The sequence below is a fragment of the Peromyscus californicus genome, unplaced genomic scaffold, assembly GCF_007827085.1.
Source record: "Peromyscus californicus insignis strain IS unplaced genomic scaffold, ASM782708v3 Scaffold_6__1_contigs__length_162567912, whole genome shotgun sequence".
Taxonomy (NCBI): Eukaryota; Metazoa; Chordata; class Mammalia; order Rodentia; family Cricetidae; genus Peromyscus; species Peromyscus californicus.
Window position 1 is genome coordinate 132,912,132 of NW_026294584.1, and position 24,329 is coordinate 132,936,460.

The window sequence follows — 24,329 nt, forward strand, 5'->3', positions numbered from 1 at the left end:
ATTCTTTTTTTTTAAGGGTCTTTGTTTGGCCTGGGTATCAAGGTAATATGGCTTTGTACAAAGAATTCCAAAAAGATTCTTCCTTTTCTATTTTATAGAAGAATTTCAGGAGTATTGTTTTCAGGTCTGATACAATTAAGTACGACCAAGGACATAAAATAAACTCCACCCAGTGCTGCAAGGTGGTCTACTTTAGAAAGTAGTTCAATATATATACAAATAATGATACAGGAATTTTACTCCTACAGAAATTTTGGTACACTTACAAGAGACATGTTTGGTCATGCTCTTGATACCACTGTTTGTAACAGCAAAACAAAACAGTAAAAAGTATAAATAACCAAAAGCTACCAATAATATTAACAAAAAAACTTGGAAGCACCACAAATATTATCAATAAAATCAACATCATAGTATATTCATGAAATACTACTCAATAATAAAAATGAATCAATTTGGATATTAACATGGATGAACTTTAGGAACATAATACCTTATAAAAGTTGGAAAACATATACTGAAATAATAACATGAATTCAAAACCAGACAAAATTAAACAGTAGAGATATATAGAGTTCGGAAACCTATAAGAAAAACAAGTGACAAATTCTCACAGAGATCAGGTTGTGACTGACAGAAGAGTGAGGACGGATACACTAGAAAGGCACAGAGGGCTAGTCCCCGGTGCTCGATGGCAGCGCTCTGCACTGCGTCGGCTCCATTATCCTTCAATGTCACAACCGCACACCGTGGACCTTATTGAACTTAGGATATTTTAAATGAGAAAGAAATTACTTTACCACATTTTCATTTAACTTTTGGTAACAAAATACTTTATTGGTACCACTTAATGTAAAAAATATAGTAATTCTTTCGTTGTTCAGCTTCCATCTTTAAATAAATGCTAGCTTTAAAAAATAGGAGTTAAAGTAAAAATCATTTGATTATCTCAAAACCAAGTCAAAATCCACCTTTGCAAATAATCAAGTTCCCTAATTTTAAATACCATGTTCACGGTCTTCACAATAAACATGTATAAAGGAGATGCTGGCGTTTCTTACTCCGCAGAAAGCATTTATGCATCTTAAAAAACCACCTAAACACTCCCCCAGCTAGACCCCTCAACAATTAGTTATTATGAAACTGGATTCACTTTAGCACCTAGAAATTTGGCATTTGTAACATTTGAGAGTGTATGACTTACTGAACAAAAATGACTTTTCCTGGGTTTTCATGGGTTATGTACAAATAGTAGGTCCCTTTTAAAAGTCAAGGGTTAAAAAAATTATGCATGCCTTTTACTTTGTCTAGTAAATGGCCCAATGATAAAATATCCATGTGTGATAAATATTATAGTACATTCCTATTAGAATATAATTTCTTATTCATCTTGTCTCAATATAATTTACACTTCAATTAAAATAACATTCAATCTGTACATAATTTTTTAAAGTACTCCATAATTCATATTTCTATCAGATTACTTTCCTTCCTTCCCTTTTCTCAAACCAGAGTGATTTTATTATATAATGCATTAAATAGCTTTTTTTTTCAATGAAACTCCTTCAACTGAAAGTATAATACAAATGCAAACACAGTTGTGGCAAATATTAACATATTAGAAAATAAATATATATGTACCCATGCTAAATAAGACAGTGCAAAACAAAAGCCATACAAAACCATGCTATAATGTTCATATCTTCTATGCCTCTTCAGGAAGGTTCTGATACATCCGGCTTATAGAAAAAGATGTTCCCAAAGATAGTTATTTTCCTGCATTCGAATGTAATAAAATGCTTTGTTTAAAAGCTCTGCATTTACTTGTTTGCTCAAAACAATCTACTGCAGCTTTGACTATGCATTTTGAACATGATGGTAACATAAGGATATATTTATAAACAAACCATAGATTCTAAACTATGTCTGCTGTATCCATTGGCTTAAAAACAGATATTTAGAGGTAAAGCAACAAGAAGTTAAGGGGCTTTGCTTTCTGCCTTCATCATGGGCTAGAGATTTCAGATATGCCATTTAATTATTCTCTGTGAAAAAATATTCTGCATGTGATCAACAAGAGCTCTCATTTAAAAACTGAAGTTAGATGATAGACTTGGTGGTTAGCAGGTGGTATCTGCCTGTAGAGAATGACAACCCATGTTCTGTTCCCTGTAGGAATGTGCTGACCACCCCAACGTCAGCCTAGAACACCTGGACCAATCAGAACACAGGTACCACGCAGAATCTATTTCAAACTATTTTTGGAACAAATATCAAACTTCATTTTGTCAACTGTTTCATACTATAGTACTCTCACAAAACAGGCTTTGTATCAAAACACCTGTGTGTGCTTCTTACCTCAATCTGAACTACAAAACACATTCAGAAAGAACATGAAAACCAGCTTTTCTCTGGAAGAGGCACAGAATCTTGAGTTGGAATTAAGGCTGAATAAACAGTGCTGATTTGTGGTTCAGACTTGAATGTGTTGATGCTGTCACCCAGCAGCATCACTGTTTGTTCTGTACGCCTGTTTGCGAAGATGCATCTCTATTTCCTCCCTGAAGACCATCATTCCCAGGTGGGAGTGAGAAGCCTCGTTCATGGCTTTGGATTGGATGCACATCCGGTACTGCTCAGGAGTCAGCTCATCTGCACAGTGTTTCTCATGCCAGAGGTGGAAAAGACCAGGAACTGGAGTCCGAATCACAATGAGATCACCATGTAAGTATTTCCGGTAAAGATGAACATCTTCTCCACCCCAGCCTTTTACTTCCATGTCGAATCCACCTGCAGGAACAAAACTGACACTTCAAGTGTCTGACAGCCAGAGCATAAACCAGCAAATGTTCTGCTTCAGAGGAGATGGCCCGGGACAGCACAGGTAGTAGGATAACTTCTGGTTTGGAAATCCCATTAACAGCTGACATTTAGACTACGCAAGTTCAACATCAGCTGCTGAGAAGATCGCCATCACAAGAGGTATTTAAGAACACTAAGTTCTACAGGAAGTCAAAGAGAAGGAAATACAATCACATCCCCACCATTAATACTTTTTTCTGTCCTTCAAGAAACAGGATCTTCTAGGTTATAGAAAACTTTCCATAGGGGAAAACACAAGAAATGGACAAAGTGGGAGGCAGAAGTTTCAGACTGGGTGCACAGATAGTATCACACAGGATCACTCTCTGGACCACACTGCCACCATCTTCAGAGTTCACTCAGCCTGTTTGCAAAAGATCACCACAGACTGACTTGTTGACTACTAACTTTCCTCACAGGAGCAGGGAGGGTTGTGGGACCCTCACTGCAGTATCCAGCCCCGTCTCCCAACCAGGGATATACAATCTGCCCTAATTGCAAGTGGCCTCTGGGAGGACAGTACACAGTGTAGGAAGGCCTAGGGAGGGAGGGCAATCCATTTGGCCATGGGGGAATCTTTATCTATGCTGAGTGCAGGCTTTCCAGAGGGGCTGCTTTGAAATCCTCTACGCTCTAGCCTGTAACTTACTTACTGGTCTGTAAGTAAGCCTAATGGATTCAATGGAGAAAAGTGCTAGACTGTACCTTGCTGTCTCCTTGGGGTCTTTGGAGGAAGAGTAAACATTGCTTACATCTTCTTTAGGGAAGGGATTTTAGCAACAGATGGTTTGAAGCCATAGGAATGAACTGGGTTGCTGAAGGAGTTCAGAATAAAAATAAGGCCTAGGTTTAAATACTAAGAAATGCCAAGTGAAAAAAAAAAAAAAGAAATGCCAAGTTTTAGAGGTTAAACATGGGCAGAAAAAATCAAATCAGCAAGAGGCTGAGAAGTGAATTCAGGCAAGGGAGAAAACACTGGAAAAGGTGCCAAGATAGTAGGCAATTGAAGAAAGTATTCAAGGAAGAAGTTGCCAGTTGTGTGTTACTCAATTAGGGACTTAAAAAAAAGAAAGAAAGAAGAAACAGAAAAGTAATTCAAGAACAGTGAGCATGGTGGTGCACACCTGCAATACCAACACTCATGAGGTAGAGGCAGGGGCATCTTAAGTTTGAGGACAGTCTGAGCTACTAAAGGCTGTGCATGGGGTGCAGCCGGGTCCAGTCTCCATACTGAATAAATTAAAAAAGAGAGAGAGCGAGCAACAGTGGACATGGCAGCATAACTGTTATGATCTTATTAACAAAATTCTGATGAGCAGTAAAAGCAGAGGCTAACTGTAGTGGGTGGCAATGAGATGGAGATACTCTTAAAACTGGGTTCAAGCTAAACAACTGACTTTTAAAAAGTTAATTAACTAATGAGCACTCTGTCTGCATGCCAGAAGAGGACATCAGATCCCACCAGGTGGTTGTTGGTGCTGGGACTAGAACTCAGGACCTCTGGAAGAGCAGCCAATGCTCTTAACCACTGAGCCATCTCTCCAGCCTCAACAACTGACTTTTTAAAGAAGTAAGGAAAACAAAAAAGTACATGAAGTTTTTTGAACAGTTGAAAACAGTCTTAAAAACAAAATTCTGTTCAGAAAGAGCAGAGGGAAGAAGGATGCACCAAATTCTTAGTGCAGGTCACAAGTTTACTAAAACCCTGAGACCTAAACAACAACCCATAACAAAATCCCCAACAAGATATTACTTCACACACACTCCATAACAGCTGAAATTAAAAAAAAAAAAAGAAAGATAACAGGGCTGAAGAGACGCCTCAGTGGCTAAGAGCACTAGCTGCTCTTCCAGAGGTCCTGAGTTCAGTTCCCAGCACCCAGAAGATGGCTCCCAACCACCTGTAATGGGATCCGATGCCCTCTTCTGGAGCACAGGTGTACATGCAAACACAGCGCTCATATACATAAAATATATAAGCCAATCTGAAAAAGAAGAGAACAATACCAACTATAAAGCTGCAGAGACATTAGCACTATCATACTCTGCTGGGAGAATGTAAACAGACAGAGGCCTTTTGGAAAGCACCATGGCAATTCCTGAAAAGGTTAACCACAGTTACCTGATGGATTACTTTTCTCCCTGCTGTGACTAATACCTGACATGAAGCAATTTAAGGAAAAATTATTTTGGCTCACAGTTCAAGGGTCCATCACAGCAGGCATGGCTGCAGGAGTGTGAGCAGTTGGTCACATTTTCTTCCCAGCCAGGTTCAGAGAGTGATGAATCGTGCAGTTAGACTGCTTTTTAAATTCAGTTTAGGACCCTAGCGCATGGAATGGGATGGCCCACATTTAACATGGGTCTTTCCATCTGAATTAATTCAGAAATCCCTCACAGACATGACCAGAGTTTTGTTTCCTTGGTGGTTCTAAATCCCTTCAACTTGATATTCAAGATGAACCATCACACCATATAATCCTACTACAGGAAGGAGAATGAACAATGTATTTCCACAAAAGTGTATACACTAATATTCAAATGTTCATAACAGAAATACTCATAATAGCCTAAAAACAGAATCCAAGTATCTATCTACAGACAGAAAAATGTGGTATAACCAAATGTGGAACATTATTTGGCTAAAAAAAGGAATAAAGTAACCAATACATGGCACATAGCTAAACCTTGAAAACATCATGATGAGTGAAAGAAATCAGTAATAAAAGACCATGGGATGTGCAACTGCAATTATGTTAAGTGCTCAGAAGAGGCAAATCAATAGGAAGTAGATTAATGGGTTTGGGAGTGAGGGAATTGGTGGGCAATGGAGAATAATTACTAATGGGCATATGGTTTCGTTTAAGGGTGATAACAGTCTAAATTGATTGGTGATAACCATACAACTTAGGTAACTGTACATTTCAAGCTGGTAAATTTCACATGTGATCTGTAAGTCAATGTAGTACTCAAAACATTACAATATTGTTACAGTGTACAAAAATCTGTTTTTGAAAGATAGTGAGTGCTTACTATTTTACTATGTTAAAAAATTAGGGAAATGCCATTTGCTTTATCATTACTTCTTGTTTTTCCATTATTCAAGTATTACAATGATAAAGAGACAGAGTGGAAGGACTTAAATAAATGGCTGACTATAAAAGTGAATTTATTATGGGTTAAGAATATCACAAGAAATAGCCTATGGCTTCCACTGCATTATGGAAATGGAGACACTAAATAACCTGGAGTCATAGGAGTCACTTACCAAACTACTCTCTGACACGGGACTTTTTTGTGAATATGACTAAAACTGAGGGGAGGAGGGAAATTAAGCCAGACCTTTCACCACTTCTTTGGGCCAGGGGTAGACAACGTCTCCAGCTCCCACTTCAAAGATGCCCTCTTCCCCTCTGTCTTCACTCTGGGATTCTGCACAGTACTTAAACAGAAAACTAAAAAGGGCGTCATCTCTAAATGAAAAAGAAGAAGCCCTTTAACTAGATACTCCACGATTTCTTCAGCTGTGATACCTACTGACACAACAGTAAAGTTATATCGAGCTCTAGAAGAGTACTCCAAACAACTGCAGCACAGTAACATGTAGTCAAGTGTTTTCTTAATGTGGAGTGTTTTTGTTTTTAAAGAAACTAGTAAATTTAGTTTTTACCTTTATAACCCCACTTGTACTAATCTAAGACATTAATTATAAACTTCACTTTACCTTTCATATTTCAGATATAACCCTTACAATTTAACCAAAAGTACTCAAATCTGACACCTTCTGGAAAAATGTCATAAGGCCTAGACTAAAGACATCAAGTTCTATCCTTAGATGTAATGTATACGTACCAATGGTCAGAAAATCTGATTGATATTGACAAGTCATCCCGAAGCCAAAATCTCTCCAAAAACCAGAATCCTTTTTATGAACCTTATGTTAAAGAAGAAAAAAAATTCAATTTAATCTTTAATAACTAGAAGTTTTAATCAATAATTATACCATTTTACAAAAGCTGTTTGTGCTGTTATTTCTGTGACTGACAAGGGATCATATGAATTTATTCTGTTAAAACCTTACAAACAAACAAAGACTGCAATCTGCAGGAGCACAGGCTTCCTGTCGCTTGGAATTGAGCTGAACTCAGCCCCGTGCAGAGTCCAGGCTGAGTTACTAATAACAAGACAGCACAGTCCTGACATCAGGGGACTCCCGAGAGGACAAGAGCTACGTGCATGTGTACCACAATGTGCCATGATCACCTATACACACACTTATCTGGGTGTTTACCAGCACCCATTCCCCAACTTCTTTGGTACAGTTTTGTTCTGGTAATTATTTGGTGCTACACAACCTGAAGTTTTAGGAAACTCCTGACACCTGTAGCTTCTCAACCAGGCTTTGTACCTGTGAGATAGTTTCACCCCACTTCATTCAAGTTGATTGCTAGCAGGTACTGAGACAGAATTCAAACCAACAAGCTAAAAAGGGAGGGTTGCTGGGCACATTAGATCCTTTACTCTTAGGAGAAAGTTTGTTCTTTTTATGCGGCATAAGCAAGGGGCCGACAAACTACAGCCCTGGGCTAACTCTTGCCTGCCACCTGCTTTATAAATAACTTTATCATGACAAAGTTTTCACAATACAGGGAGAGAGAGCTGCACAGTTGCAACTGGACCATTTGGCCTGGAAAGCCTAAAATATCTCCCATCAGCTCTTTACAGAGTTTGCCAACAACTGGTAAAGGGTACAAAAGAAGTTTGGAACTACCAAATCCTTTTTTGCCATGAGGAAAGCCAATATTAAAATAGTTGCTGTTGAAGTCCCAGTAGAGAAACACAAAATTAGGGATTTGTAGGAAAGTAGCAAACCAAGATAAATTCATTTCAAAAAGGCTGTGCCACATGCCAAGACCAGGGGAAGGCAGGACAGAGAACAGCCTAGTCTGTGTCATGGTTTCTTACAGAACACTCTGAGCAGGTAAAACTTTGAGCCGGGACCTGAATGAAAGGAGAAGCCATGCAGATATCTGGAAGACAGTGCAAGCCAGGAGGGAGCATCCACAGAGCTTTGTCTAAAGACTGTTCAACAAAGGAAGGAGTGCCTGTGGCAAGAATACAGTAAGCGAGACCCTAAGGCGATCCAGAAGAGGCAAAATGCTAGGATGAGAGCGAGGGAGGACGGCTGAAGGAGCCCTTGTCAAGGGGGACGGATCAGCTCTAGTCACCACGGAAGGGCAGGCTGGGCCCAGGAAGTTGTTTGTCTTCAGTCCTATGGGGCAGCTCTTCCACTGGGAATGGCAGAGGCTGGGGCAGCAAGGCAGACAGAGCTCTTGAGAGGAGAAGGGAGATCTGGATGCTTATAAAAGATAAGTGAAATAGAAACAAAGAAAGCTGAAGGTGAAGGCTTCTGGGAGGGGCAGGGATCAGCATGACAAAGGACATCACCAAGGACAAAGAGTGGTAAGAAGTAGGATGCAAGGCTCCAAGGCAGCCCAGGAGCTGAGGCCTGGACTCAGTCAGACATCTAAGGCAGAATGTGTGTGGAGAGGACTGAGGTCTACCTCCCTGGGCCTGGGTGACAGTCATCCTTACAAAGGTTGGGATTCTGTAAGACAGCACTGTAGGGAACAGCAGACAAAGGAGGAGAGTACACAGCAAAGTACCCAGGGCTACTCAGGCCCACCGAGTCTGGCCTGGGTCAGGACACGAAGGTAAGGAGGGCTAAAGCAAGGTATCTCATGCAAACTGTGAGCACTGAGACAGTTTCCTGCAGAAACGAAGCTGGAGTTGGAATCTGACTGACAAGGGAACCAAGGTAAAGATGTCCTGGGGGAAGAGTTCAGACAAAACGATAGTTCACCAAGGCCTGCAGGTAAGAAGATCAGTAGGGATTAGGGAGTAAGACTCAAGGAGAGGTATTGTAGCCAACAGTCTACAAACTCATCTTGTAGAAAGCTGTGGAGTATTTTCGGGTCTAAGGAACATACAGTCTGTCACAGTTCTTGTATTGTGAAAACAGTCATTGACAAATAATCAAATGAGTAGGCGGTGCTCCAGTAAACTTTATTATGGACACTAGGATTTTAACTTCATATAATTTTCATGTGTGATAAAATATTAATTTAAAAACCATTAACATTTTACATATAATCCCCAATTTGTGGGCTATATAAAGTAAGGAAGACACCAGGCATGGTGGTGCACACCTTTAATCCCAGCACTCGGGAGGTAGAGGCAGGTGGAACTCTATGAGTTTAAGGCCAGCCTGGTCTACAGGGTGAGTTCCAGGGCCTGGCTTAAACTGCATAGTGATACCTTGTCTTAAAAAAAAAATCAGTTCACATTGATTAAAGAAGGATAAGATTTAACCACAAACCACACAGCTGCTGGCCTCTGACCTCTGGCCTAGGATAAGCAGGGCCATGTTACTAGTCCAGTGTGTTTGGTCATATGGTTTGGCCTTTATCCTAAAAGCAGTAGAACTTCTCTGAAGAGCTGTAGGAATAATTCGGATGTTTTTGAAAATCACTTGCTAGATTAAAGAGAGTAGGTTAGAAAAGCCAAGATGAGAGGCCACTTATGAAGCAATAATTATAGGTAAGGATGTAAAGCTGGCGGTGTACACAGAACAGAGAGAAGTGGATGGAAGTGGAAAAGACTTAGGGAATGGACCTAAGTCCAGGTGACTGAATGGGTGGCAGTGAGGACTAGTGCCAGACGACATACACAGGCTGCGTCTTGAATGAGGGGTCAATGATGTGCCATCCTCTCAGATGGAACCCAGAGGAAGGGCTGACCCAGAGAAGCACAATGTGGAGTTAGGCTCAAGCCATTGAAGCAGGAGCCACTTGTGAACACCGAGAGCAGGAAGAGGAGCCTTGCAGAGACTAACAATTGTAACAACGATGCAGACGGTCTGAAAATGCTGCTGTACGAAACAGGAGAGAAGATCAGAAAACAGAATGAGCCAGGCAGCCCTGAGGGCTCTGCTCAGCTGAGAACTGACAGATGAAGACTAACTTTTTCGTTCCATTTCCTTGAAGCGGGCATGTTTTCCCCCTCTAAAATATAAAGTTCTCTTACAGCAGGACTTTCACAAATTCTGATCATTCCTACAGTATAATTAGCACACAGATCAATGCCATGCATATGGTTAACATTTGATTTATATGCTGAATGAATAAATAAATGAATTTATAAGTATAGTTTTACTGACAGAATTTCAATATTCTTTTTCTTTTGAAATGATGCTAAAGACTGAACCCAGAGTTTGACTATAATAGCTGAGGCTAGTATGAACATTTCTTATGTAGCCCAGGCTGGCCTGGAACTTGAGAGCCTCTAGTCTCAGCCTGTCAAGTACTGAAATTACAGGAATGCATCACCATGCCTGGCTTAAAGTCTAATATCTTTTTAGTCAAAATACAACAATGTAGAATATTAAAGAAAGCAAACTACCTATTTTGACATCTCTACCCCATCCTAACTCTGATTCTATACATACTATGACTGTGAAGGCAATATGTTCTTTAAATTTAGTTTCTATGAAAACTCTTCAAATGTTATCAGTCTAGAGAAAAGGATTAATTATCTCTGTTTCATCTTGAAACTTATTTGGATTTTTAATCCCAGTTGTTAATACTTACTGCACTGCTATATTGCTACATGAAGCAGGCAGGCTAACCATAACCTAAATATCTAGCCCCCACCGTCCTATCCCCCAGGAATGCCAGGTTCACAAAGGCGGCTAGCAGCACGGAACCCTCTTTGAATGTATACAGTAACACACATCTACCATGGCCACAGCTAAGTCCTGATCTTTCTTATTTTCATTCCTTTCTTTTCCTCAGTTTCTACATCTGGTCCAACAACAAGCTATCAGTTCTGCTTCCAAATAATATCTAAATATCTGTGCAATTAACATCTTTTGCACAGCTATAACCACACCCCCACTTCCGTCTACTACAAAAGTCCTACTGGCTGCTTCTTGCCAGAGTTACAGTCTTTCTTCTCTCTAAATGCTGGCACCTGTACCATACAGTGCGAACTCCTTCTAGGGGTTCCACTAGTTCTATGTGACCTGGCCCAGCACTGTGCCTGCACCATGCCAGCTGTGCTCCAACCACTGGAGCTTAGCTGCTTCCTTCCAGCCATTCCACGGCTGTCATTAGCCTCATCCCTGAAATGCCCTTTTGACGGAACACAGCACAGAAGTCACCTCATCGGTTTTTACAACTTGGTTTGTTTTAATCGTGTTTACTATCTGACTTTATTTTTGTCTTCTTCCAGAATAGAGATCCTTGTGAGCAAGGTAGGGTTCTCAGTGAAATACAGTGCTTGGCACAGAACAGTCCCATACTATCATATGACTGACTATAACAGAGGCAGGCTGTACGGTACCTCGGAGTAAGCGTGCAGCACACTACCTGGGCCCCAGTCCGGTCAGTTTACCAGACACAACAGCAGCACAGCTGTGCTCTCATCTGTCAAAGGGCGTCATGAAAGCATCCATCACAAAGGTTGTCAGGGGGATTAGAGGGGCTAACACATAGGCCAAACGGAGCAGTACCATACACACAGGAAAGGGCACAGCAACATTAGCTGTTATTACAACATTTCCTGTTTGGGCATGGTGTCACATTTTTGTGATGGCCAGTACTTGAAAGACTGAGGCTTAAGTCTGAATCCAGCCTCTGTTAGACAGTAAGTTCAAGGCCAGCCCTAGGCTATATAGTAAGACCCTGTCTCAAAAAGGAAGGAAGGAAAAAAGGAAGGAAGAGAGAAGGAAGGAAGGAAAAAAAAAATCCAAAACAACAATAATAAAAAGTCATCTGGAAATACACCCATGTCAGTGTCTTGTGGGTTTTTGTTTTTTTTTTTTTTTTTTTTTTTGAGACAGGGTTTCTCTGTGCAACTTACTTTGGAACTTCCTGGAACTTACTTTGTAGACTAGGCTAACCTTGAACTTACAGAGATCTACCTGCTTCTGCCTCCTGAGTGCTGGGATTAAAGGCCGCCTGCCCGGCTACATATCTCAGCTTTTAGTGTTCCATTTCCTCCATACTTACACTTTGGTATTTACTTTATTTACATTTCATGCCCTCCTCTTGGTATATAACACTCACTATAGTAGGTACTATTAAATTTCTTATTAGAGTTTTGCTTGTGTTTAATGTTGTCAATTTATGCATACTGCTATTCTAGGCTCTGATTATCTGCTCAGCAGAGATCCCAGGAGCAGATATTACTGATAGCAGAGATGAATTGTTCAAACCTGGATCCAGAGAGCTGGCCTACATTCCCACTAGCCTCACTTGCATGGCTGTGATTTTTAAAAGAAGTAATTTCACAAAACTCTTTTATTCCTAGTAAAGTTGACTAATTATATTTGTGAATTATTGTCAACTCATTTTTCTATTATATGTGATTACTGTTTATTTGTAGTATCATTTTAAATGTCAAGTAGATCAAGTTTCTGTCTCAAATGAAGAGACTAAAGTTCAGAGTTTTTAATGACACTGAAGTTTAAGTTATGGTCAGGTATTTTGCAGGATGCCCCCCAGGATCAGTTTGTCAGAAACTGTTTCTAGTGGTTATATTGAGATTGTAGGTCAGGGCCCTGTCTCTTGTATCACATGCATCAGGGATACATGAGATTGCTGATGATGCTATCCGTCATCGTCTCTCCTTCTGTTATGGGTTCCAGGGCTAGAACCTGGGTTGCAAGGCTTGCACAGCAAGTGCTTTTACCTGCTAATGAGCTCACTCATCCACCAAGAGCAACCTTAAACATCTTAAAACGTATGTCTGCTAACTTTATCTCATTTTGCAATACTCATATGTCCATTTTAATTATTTAAATATTCTTATTCACAATATATTAATTATACATGATAACAGGTTTCAGTATGACATTTTTCTCACATGTATATAATTTGTTTTGAACATATTCACCCCCATTATCTGTAGCAGAATATTTTTTTAAGATGTGTTACATTTGTTTATACTGTGGAACATTTGTTTTAATGATGCAAAGATGTGTTGCATTCTTTTATGTTGCATTTGTTCAACTGTGAAGCTGTGTTATTTTGCCTGTCTAAAACACCTGATGGTCTAATAAAGAGCTGAATGGCCAATAGCAAGGCAGGAGAAGGACAGGTGGGGCTGGCAGGCAAAGAGAATAAATATGAGGAGGAATCTAGGAGAAGAAGAAGAAGGAGTAAGAGAACAAGGAGAGGAGGACTTCAGGGGCCAGGCACCCAGGCACCCAGCTACCCAGCTACCCAGCCAGCCACAGAGTAAGAAGGAAAGAAAAGGTATACAGGAATAGAGAAAGATGAAAGCTCAGAGCAAAAGATAGAAGGGGTAATTTAAGTTAAGAAAAGCTGGCAAGAAACAAGCCAAGGTAAGGCTGGGCATTTATAATTAAGAATAAGCCTTTGTGTGTGATTTATTTGGGAGCTGGATGGTGGGCCCCCAAAAGAGCAAAACAACCAGCAATAATTACCCTCTCCCCCCCCATCTGCTCATCCTCTTTTCTTTTCTTCTGTAATCCAGTAAGTTTCACTAAGGTTGCTTATAGGACTGTAGATGAGAGGTTATGTATAGGAGCATAGGCAACCAACCTATCAGTGGCTATACTACTGCAGAAGATGTTTGTCCTTCCCTAGTCATTCATTTCTAAAAGATGTGGGATATGTGATTAGGTGGATGTGAGTGATCCATTTACCACTTTGGTCCTATTTGTATATATACTCCTAAACAATACTGACCTATCCATAGGTAATGGGAATTGTGTGTGTGTACTCACGCTTGCTCTGTACCATGGTGCACAAGGTGCTAACCCTGGAAACCAGGTGAATGAAGTACAGGAACACTATCTCCTAGCTTTATAATGTCTCTGTAAACCACATCATTTCAAACAGTAAGCTTATTTAACATTAATAAAGAAGCTTATTTAAGTATAGGCAATAAGTAAGGCCTTGATGCATGGCATTTGCCTTTCATGACTTTCTACATAATCTCCTATAGTGTATTATTCCCTCAAAGTTGTTCAGCAAAGCAGTTTTTAATTTCCAGTTAGTGGAATTTAAAAATTAATTTTAGTTTAAGTACTACTAAAATAAATTGGCAGAAATGTGACTGTAACAATTGCTACCTTCTGGAACATGAGGGTTTTTCTGTGGTTAAATGTTTTGTCCTGCCACTATCATTTAATTCTAAAGTAATAGAAATAAAAGCCTTTTGCTGAGGGTGGGAGGCAAAAAAGGCTGTGAACTGTACGCGAAACAGCTAATTTTTCAATTGAAACTTTATTTCTACTTGTACAACAAACATAAAGGAAACTAGAAAAAAAAAAACATCGAGCCTTTCATAACCAAAGACATAAGGTCTCACCAGCTGCTGCTCCACAGGGGGTGGCACATCCTGGTTGGCATAAACAATGGCGGGATTGTAAAGACTGAACACCACAGGATAAAACACCTTTTTACCTAGAAATAAAATATATGCGTATTTCACATAAAGAGGTTATAAATGAAAGACTCTTATTACTATATTTTTATCTTTTATAGTGATAATTTTATCAATACTGAAGTTACAGAGTATCACTGTCTATTTTATAACACAGAACAGGTCAAACTATGAAACTGTAGATGCAAACTAACAGGAGAAAACATATTAAAGGGTGTTGCATGCTTTCTACTATGTGGAGGATGCAGAGGCGTTCTCTCAGGTCCACAGGAGGTGAGCCATGTCATTACTCTGTGTTCTCACCTCCTCAGCACTAACAGATGTACAGGAACCTCTGACAAGCACCAAGGAATTCAGATATTTCTGCTCTTCCCTTTTCAAACAGAGTCAATAAAAACAGTAAATACTTAGAATACTATGCAGTGCATAGATATATAAAGAATAATAAAACAGAACTGCAGACAAATTTAAACCAAGATCTGAGAAAGACGAGAAGACCTTGTCATTTAAACTGATGGCACTCAAGGACCTTACCAGCTAACTAGGCCATTTCGCCTCAGTAGAGGAACCCTTGCCATGACTGGCTTCAGACAGATATGCTAGCAGCAAGTACCTAGTAATGGTCAAGGAACCTGTTACACAGCAGCCTCTTTATTTTTTATACTTATAAATTTACAAATTTCTTTTGTATCTACAACGTATAAAGCAATGTACTGTAAATCACTTTAAAATGCATGACCTGGAGACCAAACACTACTTGTACACAGACCTCTGCACGCCTCTGTAAGGTGTGTGCATGAGTATGTGTATGCGTAGGTGTGTGTGTGTGTGTGTGTGTGTGTGTGTGGACACATTATCTTCCTGAGACTAAGAACTTCTAACTCTCCCCTCTACACCACCTGTGTGACTCTTTCTGGCCTGAGCTGCTGCCTTTTCATCAACTCCCAGACTTACCCTCCTTTGTCTTTCCTTCCTCTCCATGCCTCCACACCCACTTTAGAGCTCTACACATACTAGGCAAGCATTCCACCACTGAGATCACCCCAACCAACCCTCTGCATTTCTTTACTTCCCTTTGGAAAGAACTGTTGGAATCTGACTCCAAGGTGACAAAGGATTTGAACATCAGAGGCTCAACATTTCAATGTACTATTTATTGTCTCAGTTAAATCATGCCTAATATAGCTTTGAAAAACATCCTAAGGTTTAATAGAAACTTGTTTTCCCTCAATCATGTGACTAACACTGGAATGAGCTGACATTCCCCTAAGCTCCCAGCACGGCCTCATTCAACAGGGTTTTACCCACCTGGCTCAGCGTTTAACCGGCAGCTGTTAAGGAACTCGGCTGAGAAATATATATCAACATCACAGAAAAACATCAAGACCTCTCCCTTGTCCCAAGCTTGGGCACCCACGTTTAGTCCTCGTCCACGATTAAATTCTTCGTTCAGTGAGACCAAGGTGTAATTGTGAAAGTTAGACTCACTATGAGGAAAGCACATACAAGAGCCAATAAGTTCCATTTAAAGTTTGACAATGTCCTTCCATCAACAGAACTTACAAAATATATTTTATATTTCAAATAACTTATTATGTTGGTTATATATTCACACAGGGTAAGGAAATCTTTAGCTTCATGTGTTTGTTCATTATCAGGAAGATATATTCACCAAATGCCCACATTTGAAGTAAAATGCTAATGGTATGATATTTAAAAGGGGCACTGCCTTTTGAGATCTTAGAAATGTACTGTGAAAGAAACATACATACGTGGAAAAACAGCCATAGTTTCTGGTAACTAATAATGCATTCTATATAAATAACACACACTGAACGCTCTTCTAGCCTCTTTCAGGTCCCCAGAACAAATGCTCCTTGATCAGAAGCTCCTCCCTGATACCAAACAGGAAGGAGGTTCTCTAATCTCCATCCTCCTCTTCAGCTGCTTCCCTTAGTATCATGGGACATGTTTGTTTGGGTATCTTCCCACTCCATCAAAATAGATTTTTGTGTTCATTACTGTGACACAGTGCCCCTCACAGAGTAGTAGTTAAATAATATTTGCTGAATGAATGAACAAACAGTGGTTCTGGGAAGAGGTTGCTTGTGCCTGTAGCAGCTGAATGTCAGATGGGGAACTTGAATTACACCTTGATAGGATCCCAAAGTAAGTGGCAAGTAAAATACTTTCAAATAATCCTCAGAAGCAAAGAAAGTAGCTGGGTCAGATTATCCATACAGAAACAATGAGGAGAGGGTCACACCAATGAACTGTAAAAGAGGAAGAACGAGAGGAAAGCTAAACTGAGGGGCATCATCCATCCCAGGCCAAACAACTTTGTTAGTGCCTTAAAAGGATGGAGGAGTCAGCAGGATTTTCTTCTAGGACAGTGGTTCATACAGCGAAGCCCTCAAACCTGATGCCACCTGGCAAGGCACCAATCAGATGGTAAGTTCTGGAGCTACACCTCAGAGTCGCTGACTCAGAAGCAAGGGGTGGAGTTAGCGTCTATGCTTTAATGAGTTCACTAGGTGCCGCTGGCACTAAGGCTAGAGAACCACTGAACAGGAGTCTGGGTACCCAGACTCTTCTCTCCATCTTATGGTGTATAAATCTCTCCCTTTGTTTTGAGAAACTGCCCACTGCCAGCCTGGATGCTCTGATCACAGACTATCCCTCACTCTACCTACCCTAATAATGACTGTCATTTCAAGGCCTAGGCTCATATGTGGCCAACTGCAAAGCCTCCACTCCACTCAGCCATAATGACTGAGTAACTAGTTCAAGGGTGGGTGAAACGTTCTTCCCTGGGATTTTCTCTCCTGAATCTCTCGGATGACGAGGATGTAAGCCAAGAGCTGCCAACAGCCAAATCCCTCCCCAAGTGGAAGAAGCCAATCTGCAGCTGGGGGATGGAGTCAACATGCAAAAAACAGACAAGACCACAAGAAAATCTTCATGGTATTTAAGGGTTGGTTCCAGTCCTTCAGGTCCCAAAGTTATTCTGATTATTTTCTTCTCCAAATTTATTTGCAATAATACTGTCATTTTGGGGAAGTATCCAAGATTCTTCAGTGTTGCCTATATTCTCCTTAAGCAGGCTCAAGGTTTCTTCATTTTCTACAGAAGATCCTGACAACACAGGGAGGTGGTTTCAGTAATACACCAGGGTAAATGACTGGTACTTGGGAGGTGGCTGAAAGCAGTAAAGAGGGAAGTGGGGCACGAAGGAAGTGAGAGCTGGGCTTAGGACCAGTGGTAGTAGCAAGGAAGGGACAGAGAAAAGGCCCCGAATAGAAAGTAACTCACCAGAGACCACTAGAAGTAGAGTAAAAGACTCTGGCTCTCAGATATTAGGCCCAGGGCCTATGAAAATTGTCTCCTTCTGAGCTGAAAGACAGCCACCATGATGTGAAGAGGGAAAGATGGTGAGTCATATTTTTGTCCATCAAGGCTGAGAGTCCTTGCAGGATATGGACAGGGATATAGGTTGTGGGACTCAACAGATGGTAGCTGAATAACTCAAGAAAAATGGCTGCTCACAACCAGCAGAAAGGTAAAAAAGCCATGAAAGATATGCAGTTTATGGTGTAGTAAAAACAGACAACCAACCTAACAGTATACAGCATATTTACATTAAAAATTAAAAATCACACACAAGAACAATTTTAAAGAAGGAAGGATTGGCTATCACATGTAAAAGAACCATCAAAAAAAGGCTGAATTTGGCAATTGAGTCTTATATTTGGGCCCACAATTTGGAGATAAAAATTTCATTTTAAAGAGTGAAAAATTATTAAGGAATTACTAATTCATTCATTCAAACCTTTGAGCATCTACTATGTGCCAGTACTACATGAGCTGCTTAGTTACAGAACTACTTTTCCATGAAGTTTGGCTGTAAAAGAAAGAAACAGAGCAGTATCTACTGTGTATGGCAGAATCAGGTGGGGGGTTGTAAAGACAGACCTAAGTGCCACTTTGAGGAGGGAACGGAAGCATGGGTATAGGCGGAAAGAAAGGTGAGGTAAGTTCAGACAGTATCGAAGCAGAGATTAGATTTAGAAAAGGGGACAGGGGCTGGGGATTTAGCTCAGTGGTAGAGTGCTTGCCTAGGTTTGGTCCTCAGCTCCGGAAAAAAAAAAAAAAAAGAAAGAAAAGGGGACAGAACTTGCAAGATGCAGCAAGTGGGTAGATCACAGGACATCCTGATCATCCCTGGCTACCTGCTAAGCAATTAGGGAAGATGGGCTTGTAGAGTCACATGTGAAATGAAGAACTTACTATCATTACCACTCACCCATATACACATGTAAGGACAACTTTGTGTGCGTGTGATGTATGTGTGTATATGTATGGTGTATATGCATGTACATGTGTGTGCACATTTGTGTGTGTGTGCAAGTGAATGTCAGGGAACAATCTTGGGTGCTACTTTGCCTTCTATATTAAAACAGGGTCTCTGTGTTGTCACTGCTCACATCAGCTGGTCTGTGAACTTCTGGATATTCTCCTGCCTCCGCCTCCCATCTTGCATAGGAACCATGGGATTACAGATGCATGCTGCCAAGCTCAGCTTCACATGGGTTCTGAGGACTGGAACTCGGGTCCTCACACTGCACAGCAGGATTTTACTGACTGATTCATCTGCTCTGCCCTCAGCCAAGACTTTCAAACGCAGCTATTTAAAATCACTAAGCACCCGAATTCTCATCCTTCTTACACACATTAACACTTAGCATGTTTGCGGCTCACCAACCTTGAGATAGATTCCAGGATAGACTTGACTTTAGATAGTCCTTCTTTCCCAAAATACACAACTGTGAGATGAATCCTCTTGTCTTGATGAATACAAACATCTCTAAGAGAATTGAAAGATAAAGTTTGTTCAAGAAAACATACAAGGCACAGCTCATTCAGAAAGTAATCACATGACATTTGGCAAGAAAATGAATATGACACTATCAATACAGAAGGAAATCACATGCAGCATTAAGCAAATATAAAAGTGAGGATCCTGTCCAATTGTTGAAGGTATTACAGTGAAGGAACACGGTCTGTGTGTCAGTGAGTACAACAAAGACCATGACTACTTTACTGTCATATTTCAAAATATTTTTGGAACATTTGCAATGGGATTGCAGTAGCAAATTAAAAACTATTTGAGGAAGTACATCCTATCAGTTCAGAACCAAATAAATAAGTGTCTCAGATCAAGAGACTGTTCTCAAATGGAATAATTCAAAAGATTAGCCAGTGCTGCTGGCACAGTGCTGATTCCACCTATCATCAACAAGAGCTGCCATGACGGAGGTTACTTAGTAAAGCAATGCCAAGAAAGGCAATTTTAAAAAGCTGTAGGAAATCATATTTCATGGGAGCTATTTCAAACAGGCAAAACTCAGTTGGAAGTGTGACTTTTGGATATCCTATCACAGAATAGAGTTAACTAATTTTTATATATGAAAAGAAAGATTAGACTCATAAAGAACTAAAACTGGTATATTAAAACATGACAATTGTTAAATTGAAACAAAAAAGCAGTCTTTTCCTTAAATGGTTCTTCTAACACACTTTAACATTTAGCATTTTAAAAGAACACAATAAGTACTCTGCTTCCTAAGATGGAATGTTCTCCTTTTAGTTGAATGTTTACATTTTTAAGTTGATTTCAATCTTAAAATTCAAATTGCTTTCAAGAGATTTTACTGGGAGAGGGAAATGTTTTGGTGGTTTGTGAGTTTACACATTCCTCAAAAGTCATGAGAATATGGCTTAATTTTAAAATATCTTTTACATTATCTTTAGACTATATGGATTTTTATTGTACATAAATTAGGCTTCAATATAGTTGGCTTTTAAAAGTTTAACTTATTGGGGTTGGAGAGATGGCTCAGTGGTTAAGATCCCTGGATGCTCTAGCATAGGATCCGGTTTCGGTTCCCAGGCCACATGGAGGTACATAACCATGTTGAACTCCAGTTCCAGGGGACTTGATGCCTTTTTCTGGCCTCCACGGGCACTGTACACATGTGGTGTACATATATACATGAAGGTAAACACTCATACGTGTAAAATAAATCTTTTAATAAAAGTTCAGCTTATCTTAAATTCAACACAAAGTCAAACTGAGTTTCCAAGTAGTTGCCACCTTCACATTTATTTCATAGCTCAAACTGTCAAGAAACATAATGCACTATATATGCTTTAAGAAAAAGAGAAATCTAAGAAATATCCATTAAAGCCTATAAAATTATTCTATAGTTCTAAGTAATCGTATTGGGTGAAGATTAAGTAAATCTGTACAAAATATGGTATTTAAAGAACTTAGCCACGTCTGCAAGTTCAGAGTTACCTGAAGTTCTGCATAAACTGTGAAAATGCTTCAGTCCTTTCAGCAAGTGGCACAATGATATTAATAATTGATCTCGTAATGTCAATCATCTCATTCTTCACTTTCATGAGTGGCCCAAAAGGGCGGAAGAGGGTCACATGTCTGTATTCCATAAGGTCTGCTTTCTTAAAAAAGAGTTCATACTGTGTGCCTTTATCTCTCTCAGTACGATAATAGCCTAAAGGAAAGAGTTTGGAACAAAACAAGTTCATGTCAAAGTTCAATTCAATAGGAATACAGACTTCACTCAGGCAAGGATTGAAAGTATTAAACCAGACTGTGTGGACTTTATATATTTGTGAAAATACCTACTACGTATAGCCAGAAACAACTACTCTTTGGAAGAAAAGGTTCACAAAAGAAGCTGTTTGCTCTGGTACATTATTCAATCCACAAAATAACATCAAGTGGTAATTATTCCTTTTTACATACGACTTTTCCCCCTTAATACCAGACCCTATTGCCACAGCGCCAAACAAATACTTCTGTAATATTAAATTCTGAGCCCAAGAGTCAAAACTTTTATTACTTGGTTCAACTCAACAAAAATTAATCAAATACCTTCATGTTAGTCATAGAGGATACAGAGACCATGTGGTCTCAGTTATGAGGGCAATCTAGTTAGGAAGACAGAAAAATAAACAGTAACAATATAATGTGTAATATGTGTATGTATGTATATACACATATGTATAGACACACATGCATATACATATAGATATACATATATACACATACATAAACATATAAATATATATATATATAAAAGTCAGACAAAGAAATATTAGTATAGATTTTAAAACAATGATCTGAGGTGTGTTTAGGAGACTGACTGGGCAATATGAGTTTTAAGTGTAACACTCAGGAGTAAAAAGGTTAGCCCCACCCCAACCCTCCTAAGGCTTACAGTCTAAAAAGAACCACTACTAGGATATGGGCAACACCACAAAATGCAGCAAATTTTGTGACAGAGGATGCATTATAGAGTTGACAAGAGCACACAGAAAACATCACTATTTTAGGTTTGAGGTTAGAGGCCACTTCCTGGAAGGAATGGCATTTACACCAAGGCCTGGAAGAGGAACAGAAGTTGCTTAGTGGTCGCCAGGAATTAATTTAGGAGAAAGACAGCCATGGCACAGTGGAGGAAAAGTAAAAGACAGACTATATTCCAGGAAGGTGACAGGCGCTAAGGAGAACTACAAGCAGAGGCTGCAGGACATACAACTGTCACGTTCAGAGCAGGTATAAAGGCATGTCATATGCTACTTAACTATCCTATTTCCTCTGCAGCTTTCAATTCTGCCATGAAATACAAAAAACAAACAAAAAAACCAAAAAACAAAAAAACCCCAAAAACAAAACAAAAAAACAAAACAAAACCCTAAGCTTTCCAGAAAGTTGGGAGAATTTTGAGAGAAACAACTAGTAAAAAAATTGGCACGACTTAACAGCAGGGAAAAAGAGGCGGCCATAGGAAGAAGGTAGCTAAAATGCCCCAGCAAAGCACAACGCCTTGCCCAACAGCCCTCAGAAGCCACACAAGTGACAGCCATGACAATCTGGAGTCAAACAAGATGCTTATGTGGTAGGATATTTATAGAACAAAGCAAAAAGAACTTTTAAAAAACACTTATATCCAAAAGAGTGTTCTTTGCAGTGAAATATCTAGCAGTGGGCATTAATATGGACACAGGTAGGTAGGGGTGTACAATTACTTCTTTTTAGAACAATTAACAAATATCTAAAATGTACATGACCTTTAAGTTATACACCATCTTAAAAACCATACCCTGGGTCTGGAGACAGCACAGAGGTTAGGAGCACTGGCTGCTCTCCTAGAGGACCCGAGTCTGATTCCCAGCACCCATACGGCAGCATAACTAACTGTCTGTAACTCCAGCCCCAAGGGATCCGACACCTTCTTCTGGTCTCTGCAAGCAATGCACACACGAGGTGCATTATACATGCAGACAAAAACACCCCTACACATAAAAATAAAGGAAAGCCCATATCCTTTTCACAGTTTGTATTATGAAAATGTGCTACTTCCTTATGTTTCCAAATGTAAAATTATGTATTCCCTTTGATGCTGTGACCATTTGTTTCTCTCAAAATGGAAAAATACCATTAACTTACTGCATTAGATTTTCTCATTCCTTATCAAATGGTTTTCAAATTTTGAACCTTAGTTCATACATTTTTAAAAACATAAGAGGAACATCAACACCAGATAAGAGAGGAATGCAAATCACATGGCCCACAAGAGTCCTTCAACTTAATAGTCTTGTATTTAGGCTTAGATTTACTCTGTTTTCCCAACTCTTATTCTTGTTTTTATTATGATCTCATTTTAACTTTTTCCAAAAGCCATTTCAAATTTTTAGTGAAATAAAATGGATAAAAATATAAATGCTTTAGTACTGTGGTAATAATTGATATATTAGCATATGCTACTAGCATTCTGTCATACTAACATAAGACTTTATCAAGATATTAAAATTGTTTTTATATTTGTGTGTGTCTGTATGCACATGCACACGTGCCACAGCATGTGGGTGGGGTCAGATGACAACTTGCATGGATCTTACCAACATATTTTTCATATTACCTTCTATGAAGTCATTTTCATTAAATATCAGTTTCTCTCCAAGGGGGCCCTCCTCATCTTCCTGTTCATCATCTTCATCAGGATTATTAATGACCTCCAAGCCAGCTTCAATAACTTCTACCAATTCATCTCGTTTGTCTTTTCTAACTGGCTTTTCTTCAGGATGGCGAGTGAGACCCATTTCCAACTGAAATACTTTCATTAAAGTGAAACTTTCAAAGGGAATGACTCCATACTCACTGGGTAGTTTGGCTCCTATGCTAACTTCAGCTCTGTCGATCTGGGAATGAAGAAACTCTAAGAGATCACTAGGTGTCTGCTCTCTGTTGCCTTGATAGCCTATGCCATTAGCCCCTATATTCTTTTTCTCTTGCAATGATCTCATCTTCTCACTCATTTCTTGTAATTCTTGCTTTAGCTGGGCAATCTGGCGTTTCAGACTGGTTGCCCTGGTTTGGTAATGTTCTTCTTGCTCCTGCAGGAGGGCCTGGTAATATTCTTTACCATAATTTTCTCTACCAACACCAGGAAGAGATGCATTTCCATCAGTCTGGGGGGCACATTCCAGGAGGTACATAAATAATACTAAGCTGAAGAACAAAGCAAGGCCCAAGAGCAGCCACTGGGTCCGGCTGTGAAGAATCGGTCCTCTTCTAGACATCCTCACCACTGTGTGTTTGCCTAACAAGACAAGCTCTCTGCTTGTTCATAACTTTAGCGAAAAATTACCAGAAGTTAAAAACAAAATTAGGATTTCCATAAAAGGTACCCAAGTGAACTCTGCTGTAGTTTAAAAAGATTCTTTCTTCAATAGTCATGACTACTTGCAGAAGTGAGAAATTAAGTGTATGTCCTGTATTGTTACCATGATATCCACACTAAGCAATCTGATCTATAAAATCCATTCTATGGGTGGTGACTTTTCTGAAAGAAACAGATCAGAGTCAATCAGAATTTTGTTTCTTTAAGTATATCAAATAGTTG

At 39.6% G+C, this 24,329-nt stretch overlaps 1 protein-coding gene across 1 annotated transcript; it reads right to left on the reverse strand.

Moving 5' to 3' along the window:
• Positions 1-52: 52 nt before the first annotated feature.
• Csgalnact2 (chondroitin sulfate N-acetylgalactosaminyltransferase 2) lies at positions 53-24,329 on the reverse strand. The gene is made up of 7 exons (XM_052720733.1): positions 23,346-24,329; positions 20,696-20,912; positions 19,100-19,201; positions 15,646-15,824; positions 14,263-14,357; positions 6,715-6,796; positions 53-2,790 (listed from the first exon to the last, which is right to left on the reverse strand). The coding sequence occupies exons 1-7, from the start codon at positions 24,004-24,006 to the stop codon at positions 2,498-2,500; spliced, it is 1,629 nt and encodes a 542-aa protein (XP_052576693.1). The 5' UTR covers positions 24,007-24,329; the 3' UTR covers positions 53-2,497.

Coding starts and splice junctions, on each gene's coding strand:
- Csgalnact2 (XM_052720733.1), bottom strand. CDS start 24,006: ATGTCTAGAAGAGGACCGATTCTTCACAGCCGGACCCAGTGGCTGCTC. Junction 19,202..20,695: donor CAGTTTATGCAGAACTTCAG/GTAACTCTGAAC, acceptor CAATTCTCTTAG/AGATGTTTGTATTCATCAAG. Junction 2,791..6,714: donor ATCAGATTTTCTGACCATTG/GTACGTATACAT, acceptor TTGTTCCTGCAG/GTGGATTCGACATGGAAGTA.